The sequence below is a fragment of the Schistocerca piceifrons genome, chromosome 2 (assembly GCF_021461385.2).
Source record: "Schistocerca piceifrons isolate TAMUIC-IGC-003096 chromosome 2, iqSchPice1.1, whole genome shotgun sequence".
NCBI classification, from domain to species: domain Eukaryota; kingdom Metazoa; phylum Arthropoda; class Insecta; order Orthoptera; family Acrididae; genus Schistocerca; species Schistocerca piceifrons.
This window is the reverse complement of record NC_060139.1, coordinates 805,003,725-805,016,514: the sequence shown is the minus strand read 5'-3', so window position 1 is coordinate 805,016,514 and position 12,790 is coordinate 805,003,725. Positions and strand designations below refer to the sequence as shown.

The window sequence follows — 12,790 nt, the reverse complement described above, 5'->3', positions numbered from 1 at the left end:
CAGGTGGCTCGGTACGGGTTTTTGTTGAAGTTTCGAGAACATACCTTCACCGAGGAGTCAAGCAGTATATTGCTCCCTCCTACGTATATCTCGCGAAGAGACCATGAGGATACAATCAGAGAGATTAGAGCCCACACAGAGGCTTACCGACAATCCTTCTTTCCACGCCAATACGAGACTGGAGTAGAAGGGAGAACCGATAGAGGTACTCAAAGTACCCTCCGCCACACACCGTCAGGTGGCTTGCGGAGTATGGATGTAGATGTAGATGTAGAATTCGTAAGTGTACGTAAATTTATCTGGTGCACTTGTCAGTTTTGACAAATCATTATGCACGACATTTTCCGTGCTGTGTGGTGTCGCGCCCAGCGAGCGATCTAGATGTTCAATGACATTGAAGACTGGAGAAGATTCGTCCAGTCGGCTAACGTGGAGATGGCTAGCTAGAAATGTGAAAGGCTTATGGAACTCGGTCGGGAAATTTAGTAGAACAAAGACAAGACTTGAATAACTACACCCTTTAATTGCTCGTCTGAGGCAGAGCTGGATAATAACTTGAATGAAAATACACTGTTCGTGATTGCAAAACCCCATGCAGGGAGATACGTGGCTAAGTAAGTCTGCGAGAGCCAGAGCGAATAGTACAAGTCCAGGCTTCCTGGACCATTGCCTGTACTGAACTCTCCCGTTCCCGCCTTCTATCTATACGGCACGCTGCGTCGCCCCTCCCATGCTGGCGCTTCCGGCCACCGTCCTTTGGGACCTCATTTTTGACCATATACGAGGGTTGGAACTTTAATAGTGGCAAATATTTATTTACAGCTCGTACAAAATAGATACGTGTTTCAAAGTTTTACTGACCTTCAAAGCAGTCAGCTATTCATTTTTGGAACACAACCTACGACCAGCTTAGAGACAGAAGTGATGAGACTTTCTGCAGGTCCTGGCCATCATTTTGCAGGACAATGTTCAAGTACATACAGTGCGAGCTGTTATTGATTTGTTTGACGGATGGGGCTGCTAAGTGCTATACCACCTACTGCACTCCACTGACTTAAGCCCTCGTAAGTTCAACTCGATTTCTTAACAGGAGGAAACACTTCACGGCATTCGCTTCAGAACTGCTACAAATTAATCGGGCAATAGACAGCGCCACTCGAACTGTCAACACAACTGGCACTGGTAAGAGTATCCTACGACTTCCACATCGCTGGCAACGGGTTATACACAGTACTGGTGACTACTTTGAAGGTCAGTAAAACTTTGAAACACATATCTATTTTGTATGAGCTGTAAATAAATAGTTGCCACTATTAAAGTTCCAGCCCTCGTATGATCCCCACCAACGCCTTGCCGCGACTCGCGGCTTCTCCATGTGAAATCAGGTGATACCTCGTGAGTCCATGTAACATTGTCGCCAACGCCTAAGCCATCGCCCTTCCTATGGCATCGCCTTTGTGTTCCGAGTACTAAGTAGAAAAAATCTTTCTACCTTCTGTTCGTTGGATTTTCCGAGTATGCAACAGTGGTTACAAAGAAACTTGTTAGGCCAAATCGTGTTAGTGGCACTCTTGATTTCTCTACTTACTGTATGTGTCGAGGGACTTGGAATTAGACTCTTCGGCTTTCGCCCCATTCGTTCTTTGTCAATTAATGTCCGCAGATTATCCATTAAAGCAAACACTTAAGAGAATTCTTTCATTTTTACGTACATCAACATTTTGATTCATTGGATACTTGTTATTAACTTCATATGCTCTCGAAAAGATATTTTCTGAGATATAAATAGTTGATTTATCTTATAGGAAAGTACTGTATCACTGCTGTAAATGTTAAAACTGACAACTGCAAGCACAGCATAATACTTTACAGCGAACTAAAACAATACAAAATTTTTACTTTCACCAAGTACATTAGAAAACGTACGTGTCGTATCGTGGAGTGCTACTTCGGAAATGTAAATATAATCACATTAAATAGTACGTAATAATACTTTACACTTTTGCAGTTGCAGAGCATGATACTTAATAGAAAACTAATAGAATAATAAGTTTTATATGAAGTGATTACTTACATGAAAATGATTCTGACAGAAATAATCATATGTAGTGACCAGTATCTCATTTGGATCTCTACCAGCGAGTCGCAACCACATTTAACAAATCTCATTCCTTGGAACATTCAAAAACTACTTTTCGGGAGTTTTTATAGAGTTATTTTTACAATGTGGTACTGCGCACCATTTGTAACCCATTTTCCGAAACGAAAATTGCAAAACAAGATATCACTCTGAATGAGTTTTACGACAGTAGGAGCAACGTGCTAGGCAGTGACGTCAGAGGAATAACATGACTTATATCGAGCGTTTTAGTGGGCTTTCAAGTAACTGAATTTAATTTATGTTTTCTTTAAACACTGAAATCCACGAGCATGAAATGACATTATTATTCTTTTGAGACGGTTTCCACAAAAACAATCAAATACCCTATTGCAGGGCGCGCTGGAATTGCAAAACCACACATCTGTGATACAGATGCGCTTATCAGGGGAACGTGGTGCCGAGGTCATAAAGCCAGGATTGTGTAGCTATGGAAAAAAGTCATTTGCTCGGATGAGTCTTTGTAGCCCACTGTTTCCAACTTCTGGCCCAGTTTACGTCTCAAGAGCGAAACATGTCGGGAATTCGGTGAAGATTTGGCCAGCCTTATCGTGATATTCCAAGGACCCCATGGGTACTTGTAAGGTCACACTACCGCCATGGATTATGTCACCATATTGGCTGAACAGGTCCATCCCATGGTACAATGTTTGACCCCCCAATGGTGATTCTGTGTTCCAAGATGACAGGGTCCCTGTTCACTTGGTTCGCATCGTCCAAGGCTGGTTTTGTTAGCAGAGGATGAATTTTCGCATCTTCTCTGGCCACTACATTCACCGGACCTTAGTATTATTGAGCTTTTGTGGTCAACTTTGAAGAGAATGGTGAGTGATCGGTGTCCACCTCCGTCATAATTACCTGAACTTACACTGTTTTGCAAAAAGAATGGTGTAAGATTCCATTGAAAAACACACAGCACCTGTACTTATGCTTTCCGAGACGACCGGAGTCTGTTTTGAATCCTGGCGTTTTTCCTACACCGTACTGAGGACGGTAGGGTAAGTCTGGGGAGTTGGACCAGTAGCATCTTTCACAGATGCGGCGCTGGAGAGTAGCTCCCGCTACTTGCAAGGAAGTTATTTTGTGAACAGACGTGATGCAGAAGTGCTGCTCTCCTTTTTGTGTTAGTTATGGAGAGAAATCACATTCTCTGTTCTGGAAGCTGAAAGTTCAATGCGTTGTTACATAATTTTAGTATTAAGGCTTAGCTTGTGCAGTATTGATACAGCTTTTTTTACTGCGAGCATGACTAACGTGTAGGCATGAAACTAACCTAAAATGACCACTGAGTTCACTGCCTGCAGACAGAAGTCGGGGTGGTTCATCTCTCCCAAACCATCGGGAGAGATGGACCAGTGTTATTATGGAGAGATCGACCACTTGTTTCAATGCGAGAGAGAGGGAGCACAATTAAATACAGCTTCAAGCCCAATGAAGATGGTTGCGCCGGCCGTGCTGTCCGAGCGGTTCTAGGCGCTTCAGTCCGGAACCGCGCGACTGCTACGGTCGCAGGTTTGAATCCTGCCTCGGGCATGAATGTGTGTGGTGGCCTTAGGTTAGTTAGGCTTAAGTAGTTCTAAGTTCTAGGGGACTGAAGACCTCAGATGTTAAGTCCCATAGTGCTCAGAGTCATTTGAACCATTTTTTGAACATGGTTGCGCTCTCAGATTATACTAAATCATCGGAAGATATGTCTGTGCCAACAAATGGAAGAGCTGAATCTTATATATAGGCCAAACAACCTCTTCAAATTCAAATGGCTCTAAGCACTATGGGACTTAACATCTGAGATCATCAGTCCCCTAGACTTAGAACTACTTAAGCCTAACTAACCTAAGGACATCACACACATCCATGCCCGAGGCAGGATTCGAACCTGTGACCGTAGCAGCAGCGTGGTTCCGGACTGAAGCGCCTAGAACCGCTCGGCCACAGTGGCTGGCAACCAATCAACCAACCACTTGAAAAAAATGTTCAAATGTGTGTGAAATCTTATGGGACTTAATTGCTAAGGTCATCAGTCCCTAAGCTTACACACTACTGAACCTAAATTATCCTAAGGACAAACACACACACCTATGCCCGAAGGAGGACTCGAACCTCCGTCAACCACTTCAAAGCTCTTCAAAGTACCTACTGATTCCAAGCACATCAAAAGAGATGAGATAGGTGCACAAGTCAAATTCTTTCACTGACACAACTTCAGGCTCCACTTACAAGATTACCATTTAAAAATTGACTTTTTCTAATCCAATACGGACGAAACCTTTGGAAGAAAAGTCACCTGTTCCTTATAGCGATAAAACCACGATTTTTGGAAGGAAGGCAGCAACTGCATTCAAAGGACTAAACATTGCCGAAAATATTGAAACTGTAAAGAAAAAAAGGGATAATAAAAGAAAGGAAAAAGGAAAAAAAACACAAAAAGATCTCCAAAGGGAAATACTTGTGAAGAGAAAAAAAAATGAAGATGCTCAATGAGAAAAAATACCGCAAATACCTCACCGTTTTCATCAGATACAGATGTTGTAGAAGATGACAAAAATAACTTTGATTAATGAGATGAGGATGAATGTGTTGGCTGTGATGATATCTACTGCGAAACTAATAAAAAGTAGTATTGGATTCAGTGTGTTGCCTGTTCACAATGGCCAGCATTTAGTAATAAATGTAATTATTTGATGAGAGAAAGACATGCTAATTCTTGAATGAAATTTTCACTCTGCAGCGGAGTGTGCTCTGATATGAAACTTCCTTGCAGGTTAAAACTGTGTGCCGGACCGTGACTCGAACTCGAGACCTTTGCCTTTCGAGAGCAAGTGCTCGACCACCTGAATTATACAAGCACGACTCACACCTCCTCCTCACAGTTTTACTTCCGCCAATACCTCGTCTCCTACTTCCAAACTTCACAGGAGAGCTTCTGTGAAGTTTGAAAGGCAGGAGATGAGGTACTGGCCGAAGTAAAATTGTGAGGAGGGGGCGTGAGTCGTACTTGCATAGCTCAGTTGGTAGAGCACTTGCCTGCAAAAGGCAAAGGTCCCGAGTTCGAGTCTCGGTCTGGCACACGGTTTTAACCTGCAAGGATGTTTCATGCTAATTCTTACACAAAATCAACAATTCTTCCAAAACCAATGTTCAACCAAGATTTTTAAAAAGTGATAAAATCGTTTTGGAATAAAATATTTAGTAATATAATTCTATGTTAATTAAAACATATTCCAAACAAATGTATGAAATTTTATTTGGCTCTTTTCTTTATGTATAGCCATATTTAATTGATATATCTCTCCCAGCACGCTGGTTCATCTCACCCATACACTTGTGGGCGAGATGGACCACTCATGTATGTTTACATTTTATCACACATTTGGAATTTAAGTGGCAGTACCTCAATGATATATTGTACTTAAGTTTATATGACACACTATACGAAAATGCTGAAGAAGTCAAAAAAAGTTGAAAAACACAAATTGTATGGTGAAGAAAAGAACTGGTTCAACTCTCCCAGACTTACGCTAATGTGTTGTGTTTTTTTTTTTTTTTTTGTTTCCATATTTTTATCTATCCCCTATCGACAGGAGTGGGAGACCCTTGTAGACGTTTAGGACATTCCGTGTTGACACTGTGCTGGGCATAATCATTCACAGTGTGGTCATGGGTACGTCCAAAGAAAATAGCTTACTTTCAATGGTGAATAACACAGTTATTCTATAGATTTGAGTCTAATTTTTTAAGAAATTGTATCTCGTTTCCTCTACCCATTCCTTTTCTGCAGGATTAACATGAGCTGTCCCCCTCCCCGCACCCATACTCCTCACCCCACCTGATCCTAGCTCTGATCCTGGGTATGCCATTGGGTGTACTGTTCTAATAAATTTGCTTCAATTTTTTTTATTCTGATTTAATTCCCCTCCCCCATGTAGGCAGGGGAGGGCTGGCAGCGCCACAATCCGCCGCCCTTCATCCGAGTGACACTACTGGCCATTAAAATTGCTACACCACGAAGATGACGTGCTACAGACGCTAAATTTAACCGACAGGAAGAAGATGCTGTGAATTGCAAATGATTAGCTTTTCAGAGCATTCATACAAGGTTGGCGCCGGTGGCAACACCTACAACGTGCTGACATGAGGAAAGTTTCCAACCGATTTCTCATACGCAAACAGCAGTTGACCGGCGTTGCTTGGTGAAACGTTGTTGTGATGCCTCGTGTAAGGAGGAGAAATGCATAGCATCACGTTTCCGACTTTGATAAAGGTTGGATTGTAGCCTATCGCGATTGCGGTTTATGGTATCGCGACATTGCTACTCGCGTTGGTCGAGATCCAATGACTGTTATCAGAATATGGAATCGGTGGGTTCAGGTGGGTAATACGGAACACGGTGCTGGATCCCAACGGCCTCGTATCACTAGTAGTCGAGATGACAGGCATCTTATCCGTATGGCTGTAACGGATCGTGCAGCTACGTCTCGATCCTTGAGTCAACAGATAGGGACGTCTGCAAGACAACAACCATCTGCACGAACAGTTAGACGACGTTTGCAGCAGCGTGGACTATCAGCTCGGAAACCATGGCTGAGGTTACCCTTGACGATGCATCACAGGCAGGAGCGCCTGCCATGGTGTACTCAACGACGTACCTGGGTGCACGAATGGGAAAACATCATTTTTTCGGATGAATCCAGGTTCTGTTTACAGCATCATGATGGTCGGATCCGTGTTTGGTACCATCGCGGTGAACGCACATTGGAAGCGTGTATTCGTCATCGTCATACTGGCGTATCACCCTGCGTGATGGTATGGGGTGCCATTGGTTACACGTCTCGGTCACCTCTTGTTCGCATTGACGGTACTTTGAACAGTGGACGTTACATTTCAGATGTGTTACGAGCCGTGGCTCTACCCTACATTCGATTCCTGCGAAACCCTACATTCCAGCAGGATAATGCACGACCTCATGTTGCAGGTCCTGTACGGAGCTTTCAGGATACAGAAAATGTTCGACTGCTTCCCTGGCCAGCGCATTCTCCAGATCTCTCACCAATTGAAAACGTTGGTCAATGACGGCCGAGCAACTGGCTAGTCACAATACGCCAGTCACTACTCCTGATGAACTGTGGTATCGTGTTGAAGCTGCATGGGCAGCTGTACCTGTACACGCCATCCAAGCTCTGTTTGACTCAATGCCCAGGCATATCAAGGACGTTATTACGGCCAGAGGTGGTTGTTCTGGGTACTGATTTCTCAGGATCTGTGCACCCAAACTGCGTGAAAATGTAATCACATGCCAGTTCTAGTATAATATATTTGTCCAATGAATACCCGTTTGCTGGCTGGAGTGGCCGTGCGGTTCTAGGCGCTACAGTCTGGAACTGCGAGACCACTACGGTCGCAGGTTCGAATCCTGCCTCGGGCATGGATGTGTGTGATGTCCTTAGGTTAGTTAGGTTTAAGTAGTTCTAAGTTCTAGGGGACTGATGACCTCAGAAGTTGAGTCCCATAGTGCTCAGAGTCATTTGAACCATTTGATTTGAATACCCGTTTATCATCTGCATTTCTTCTTGGTGTAGCAATTTTAATGGCCAGTAGTGTATATATAAAAAAAGGTGAAGAATAGGTAGGAAGACGTAAAAACATAATAAGTGGAGACAATGGGGGTTAAAATATACATTGACATGGGGATGTTCACTGGGAGACAGTTAAAAAACCAGTCGACATAAGGTTAAAAGAACACAGTTGGTGACTTGTGGAACACATGTAATACACTGGAGTCTCATGCACAAGGTAAAAGCTGGCCATTGTATAAAAACACTCCAGAATGAGAGACACTTAAAAGATCACTGTAAGCAATGGAGCACACACGAAGAATGAAAACTGCCAAGAGGGACCTGCCGAGGGAGAGGAGGCTTGAGAGGAGGGAAAAAGAGGGGAGAAGAAAGTGCAGCGGGGAAGGGGGGTGGAGGGGGTGAGATGAAAAGAAAAAGGGTGGTCGGGGGGGGGGGGGGGAGGGGGCGCACCAAGGTGCAGGAGACGGGCGCGGCAGGAGATGGCAGGGAAGGCAAGTCAGGAGGGAGCACAGAGACACAGAAGGGGGGCACGGGAAAGGGAGTGGGTGTAGGAGGGAGGAAAACCACTCAGGGGAGAGGAAGGGGAGGGGTGAGGGAGCCCTGAGCAGTAGGAGCGGGGAAGGTAGGGTCAGAGTTGGTAGGACGGGTAGAGATCAGGGCAAAGCTGATCACCCGGGAGGGGTAGGTGCTGGAAGTTGCAGTGGGAAAGGAGGTGGAGGGTGTGGAGATGGAGAGAGGGTGGGACACAACGGTGATGGTGCGGCAACGGACTGGGGGCAGAGAGGATAGAAGGCACCAGGGGGTGAGGGGGATTGAGTCAGCGAATGATGTACAGGGTGCGGATGTGTTTGCTTTAGCTAATCCAGTGACTTAGTTACAAGGTAACGTAAGTTATTTTGCGAGTACCCCTCGTAGATGGAAAAGCTGGCATACTATGCTTACTTTCATTCCATAATGTCATATGGGATTATTTTCTGGGGTAATTCATCAAGCCAAGCTAAAGTTTTCTGGGCACAAAAACGTGCAGTAAGAATTATATGTGGTGTGAACTCAAGAACATCCTGCAGAAGCCTGTTTAGGGAACTAGGGATACTAACTACAGCTTCCCAATATATTTATTCCTTAATGAAATTTGTCATTAAAAATATATCACTTTTTCAAACCAATAGCTCAATTCATGGAATCAATACTAGAAATAAGAATAATCTTCACAAGGATTTAAAGTCACTTAGTCTTGTACAAAAAGGTGTGCATTATTCAGGAACACACATTTTCAATAACTTGCCAGCAGCCATAAAAAGCTTAACAACCAATGAAATTCAGTTTAAGAGAAGCCTAAAGGATTTATTGGTGGCCAACTCCTTCTACTCCATTGATGAATTTCTGAGGAAAACCAACTGATTTGTATATAAGTACAACATATCTTCTGCACAATTTCAGTGCAGTAATGTGTTCACTGAAAATTTGTGTGTGTGTGTGTGTGTGTGTGTGTGTGTGTGTGTGTGTGTAAGTATAATCTAACTTCTGCACCATTTCAGTGCAGTAATGTGTTCATTGTAAATAAGTATTACAGTAGTTGTATTACATGTTTCTTACCTTATAAATAAATAAAAAACTTTTTTATTTTAAATTCAGTGCAATAGTATTTGTAAAATGACTCTTAGTGTTCATTAAAAAATGACGATCATTCCACTTGGGACCTGTGGAATGGTACATTAGCTTATTTGTTTTAGTTTAAATATTTGTCATGTATTGTTGTTTTTCTGACATGTTCCACATCCTGGAGGACCTCCTCACTACGGATCAATTGGAATGAAAGTAAATCTAATCTAATCTAAACAGGAAAAGTAAGTGCTCACCGTCGGCGTAGTCAGGTGGCAGCAGCCTGCTGAAGGGGTGTCCCGTGGCGCCCCACTGCGGATGGCGCAGGTTGTTGCAGGCGCCGTCGTAGCGCCGGTAGCGGATCACGGGGCAGGGGGTTGCGAGGCGCGCCTTCTGCAGATGCGGCGGGCAGAAGGCCAGCACCGACGTGCGCAGCGTGTCCACGCGAGACAGCTCGCCGATGTCGCCTCGCGACAGCCCGTACCTGCAACACCCCACACCTCCAGTACAGCAGTACCGCAAGTCTCTAGAGGAACGTAAGGTTCCAAATGATTGGAAAAGAGCACAGGTGGTCCCAGTCTTCAAGAAGGGTCGTCGAGCAGATTTGCAAAACTATAGACCTATATCTCTGACGTCGATCTGTTGCAGAATTTTAGAACATGTTTTTTGCTCGAGTGTAATGTCATTTCTGGAAACCAAGAATCTACTATGTAGGAATCAACATGGATTCCTGAAACAGCGATCGTGTGAGACCCAACTCGCTTTATTTGTTCATGAGACCCAGAAAATATTAGATACAGGCTCCCAAGTAGATGCCATTTTCCTTGACTTCCGGAAGGCGTTCGATACAGTTCCGCACTGTCTCCTGATAAACAAAGTAAGAGCCTACGGAATATCAGACCAGCTGTGTGGCTGGATTGAAGAGTTTTTAGCAATCATAACACAGCATGTTGTTCTCAATGGAGAGACGTCTACAGACGTTAAAGTAACCTCTGGCGTGCCACAGGGGAGTGTTATGGGGCCATTGCTTTTCACAATATATATAAATAACCTAGTAGATAGTGTCGGAAGTTCCATGTGGCTTTTCGCGGATGATGCTGTAGCATACAGAGAAGTTGCAGCATTAGAAAATTGCAGCGAAATGCAGGAATCTGCAGTGGATAGGCACTTGGCGCAGGAAGTGGCAACTGACCCTTAACATAGACAAATGTAATGTATTGCGAATACATAGAAAAAAGGATCCTTTATTGTATGATTATATGATAGCGGAACAAACACTGGTAGCAGTTACTTCTGTAAAATATCTGGCAGTGTGCGTACGGAACGATTTGAAGTGGAATGATCATATAAAATTAATTGTTGGTAAGGCGAGTGCCAGATTGAGATTCATTGGGAGAGTCCTTAGAAACTGTAGTCCATCGACAAAGGAACTGGCTTACAAAACACTCGTTCGACCTATACTATAGTATTGTTCATCAGTGTGGGATCCGTACCAGGTCGAGTTGACGGAGGAGATAGAGAAGATCCAAAGAAGAGCGGCGCGTTTCGTCACAGGGTTATTTGGTAAGCGTGATAGCGTTACGGAGATGTTTAGCAAACTCAAGTGGCAGACTGCAAGAGAGGCGCTCTGCATCGCGGTGTAGCTTGCTGTCCAGGTTTCGAGAGGGTGCGTTTCTGGATGAGGTATCGAATAATATATTGCTTCCCCCTACTTATACCTCCCGAGGAGGTCACGAATGTAAAATTAGAGAGATTCGAGCGCGCACGAAGGCTTCCGACAGTCGTTCTTCCCGCGAACCATAACGCGACTGGAAGAGGAAAGGGAGGTAATGACAGTGGCACGTAAAGCGCCCTCCGCCTCACACCGTTGGGTGGCTTGCGGAGAATAAATGTAGATGTAGATGTAGAAACCCCTCAGCTCCAGAGAATGTTTTATTATTTGCCTGTAACGCACTGATATTAGAACAAATTTCTTCATTTCCGTCTACGTTCACAAACTTCTTAGGCCCTCAAACTAGTGGTTCCGGTCAGCGGTGACCATCTTAAGATATGCACCAACACATGGGAAAAACACAAATACAGCTAGCGAATTGTCTACAGCTTAAAAGAATTAAATACTGACATACTTGTGAAAATTACGCGCTCTAAGTATGACGAGTCGTACTTGTTTTAAAAAGATATCCTATTACAATGCAACCATAGTGCCATCGTAGAAAGATAAACACAAAAACATCTTAGTACCATCGCACGTATATAATACATGGTGTGTACTAGTCATTGTTAACAGAGCTACTGTTCATAACAAAGTGCTGTATAGTGACCACAAAATGTTTATGTCGTACGCTCGTCAGATGTCGCTACTGTAGGCTGCACATATTCTTCGATCATATAATTGTACTAAATGGAACAAAAGAAGAATACAATCAGTAAAGACTGTAGATTGTTAAAAAGTAAATAGTTAAGTGCCAATAATTCTGATACGCTCTTGTGGTAAACTTTAGGCGAAAATATAAAGACATACATAACAACAAGCTTACAGAATTTGCAGGATATTATAAAATGATGAAATAAATAGGGAAAGAAGCCAAATGAATGAAAAGAAACTGTATTAAGTAATCAGTGCCCTCTGTCAGCGCAACCGCCAGATTATCGCTAAGGCGAGAAGTGCTCAGAGGAACTTAACCAGCAGAGGGACCCCAGTACCGTGCGAGACGCCGTTCCCAGAAAATAATGTCAAAACACCATACCTTGTGCATCTTAGGCTTGCGATGTTACAAATAGAAACCTGCCGAACATTGTTAAAAAATCAGTTGAATGTCATTCATAAATGTAAATACTCGCAATTTAAAGTTTATAAATATTCAGCTTCCGATGTTACATGAGAATGGTGAAGATTCGATAACTAAAGAGGCTTGATAACTCATGAAATATGTATATAGGAGAGAGGCGTTCGGGGATTAAAGTAGACCACTGTCAAACGAAGCAAAGTAAGCACAAGGTACAAAATCGCTCTGCCCATCGAACACTTATGATGGCTTTTGTTTTCTCGCTTTATACATTTCAAGCCCTTCTAATAAATTGAGAATGCGATCCCTTTGCATCCTGTGGAGAAAAAAAATATTATTCTCAATGCTCCCTATAGAATGATCAGTTTCTGATAATTGGTTTCGCAAAGCAGTTTTCTTACGTGGCTCTGAATGCTCCTTAAACCTCATTTTAAGAGAATGACCGGTTTGGCCTATGTAATATTTATCGCAGTCATTACACTCAATCCCGCATACTTCAGAGCCATCAAATTTATCACATGCCCTTTCCCCCCTGTGCTATAGTACGCGAAAGCGGTTATGGCCTCTGTGCCCGGGATGCACAGTAGAGAGCTGCACAGCTAGCCAATTAGCGCTCAGTCTGTTTTCCGCGTTCCGTATTGGTTAAGCTTCCGTTATATTTGAGCGTTTCG

The 12,790-nt window shown here is 43.5% G+C and overlaps 1 protein-coding gene across 1 annotated transcript in view; it reads right to left on the bottom strand.

Annotated features, from left to right (window-relative positions):
- Window positions 1–12,790, bottom strand: part of LOC124775874 (peroxidase-like) — a 152,158-nt gene that overhangs the window by 99,664 nt on the left and 39,704 nt on the right. The window contains exon 4 of the mRNA XM_047250707.1: window positions 9,591–9,817. Coding sequence (XP_047106663.1) covers window positions 9,591–9,817 — 227 coding nt within the window. The remainder of the gene's footprint in view (window positions 1–9,590; window positions 9,818–12,790) is intronic.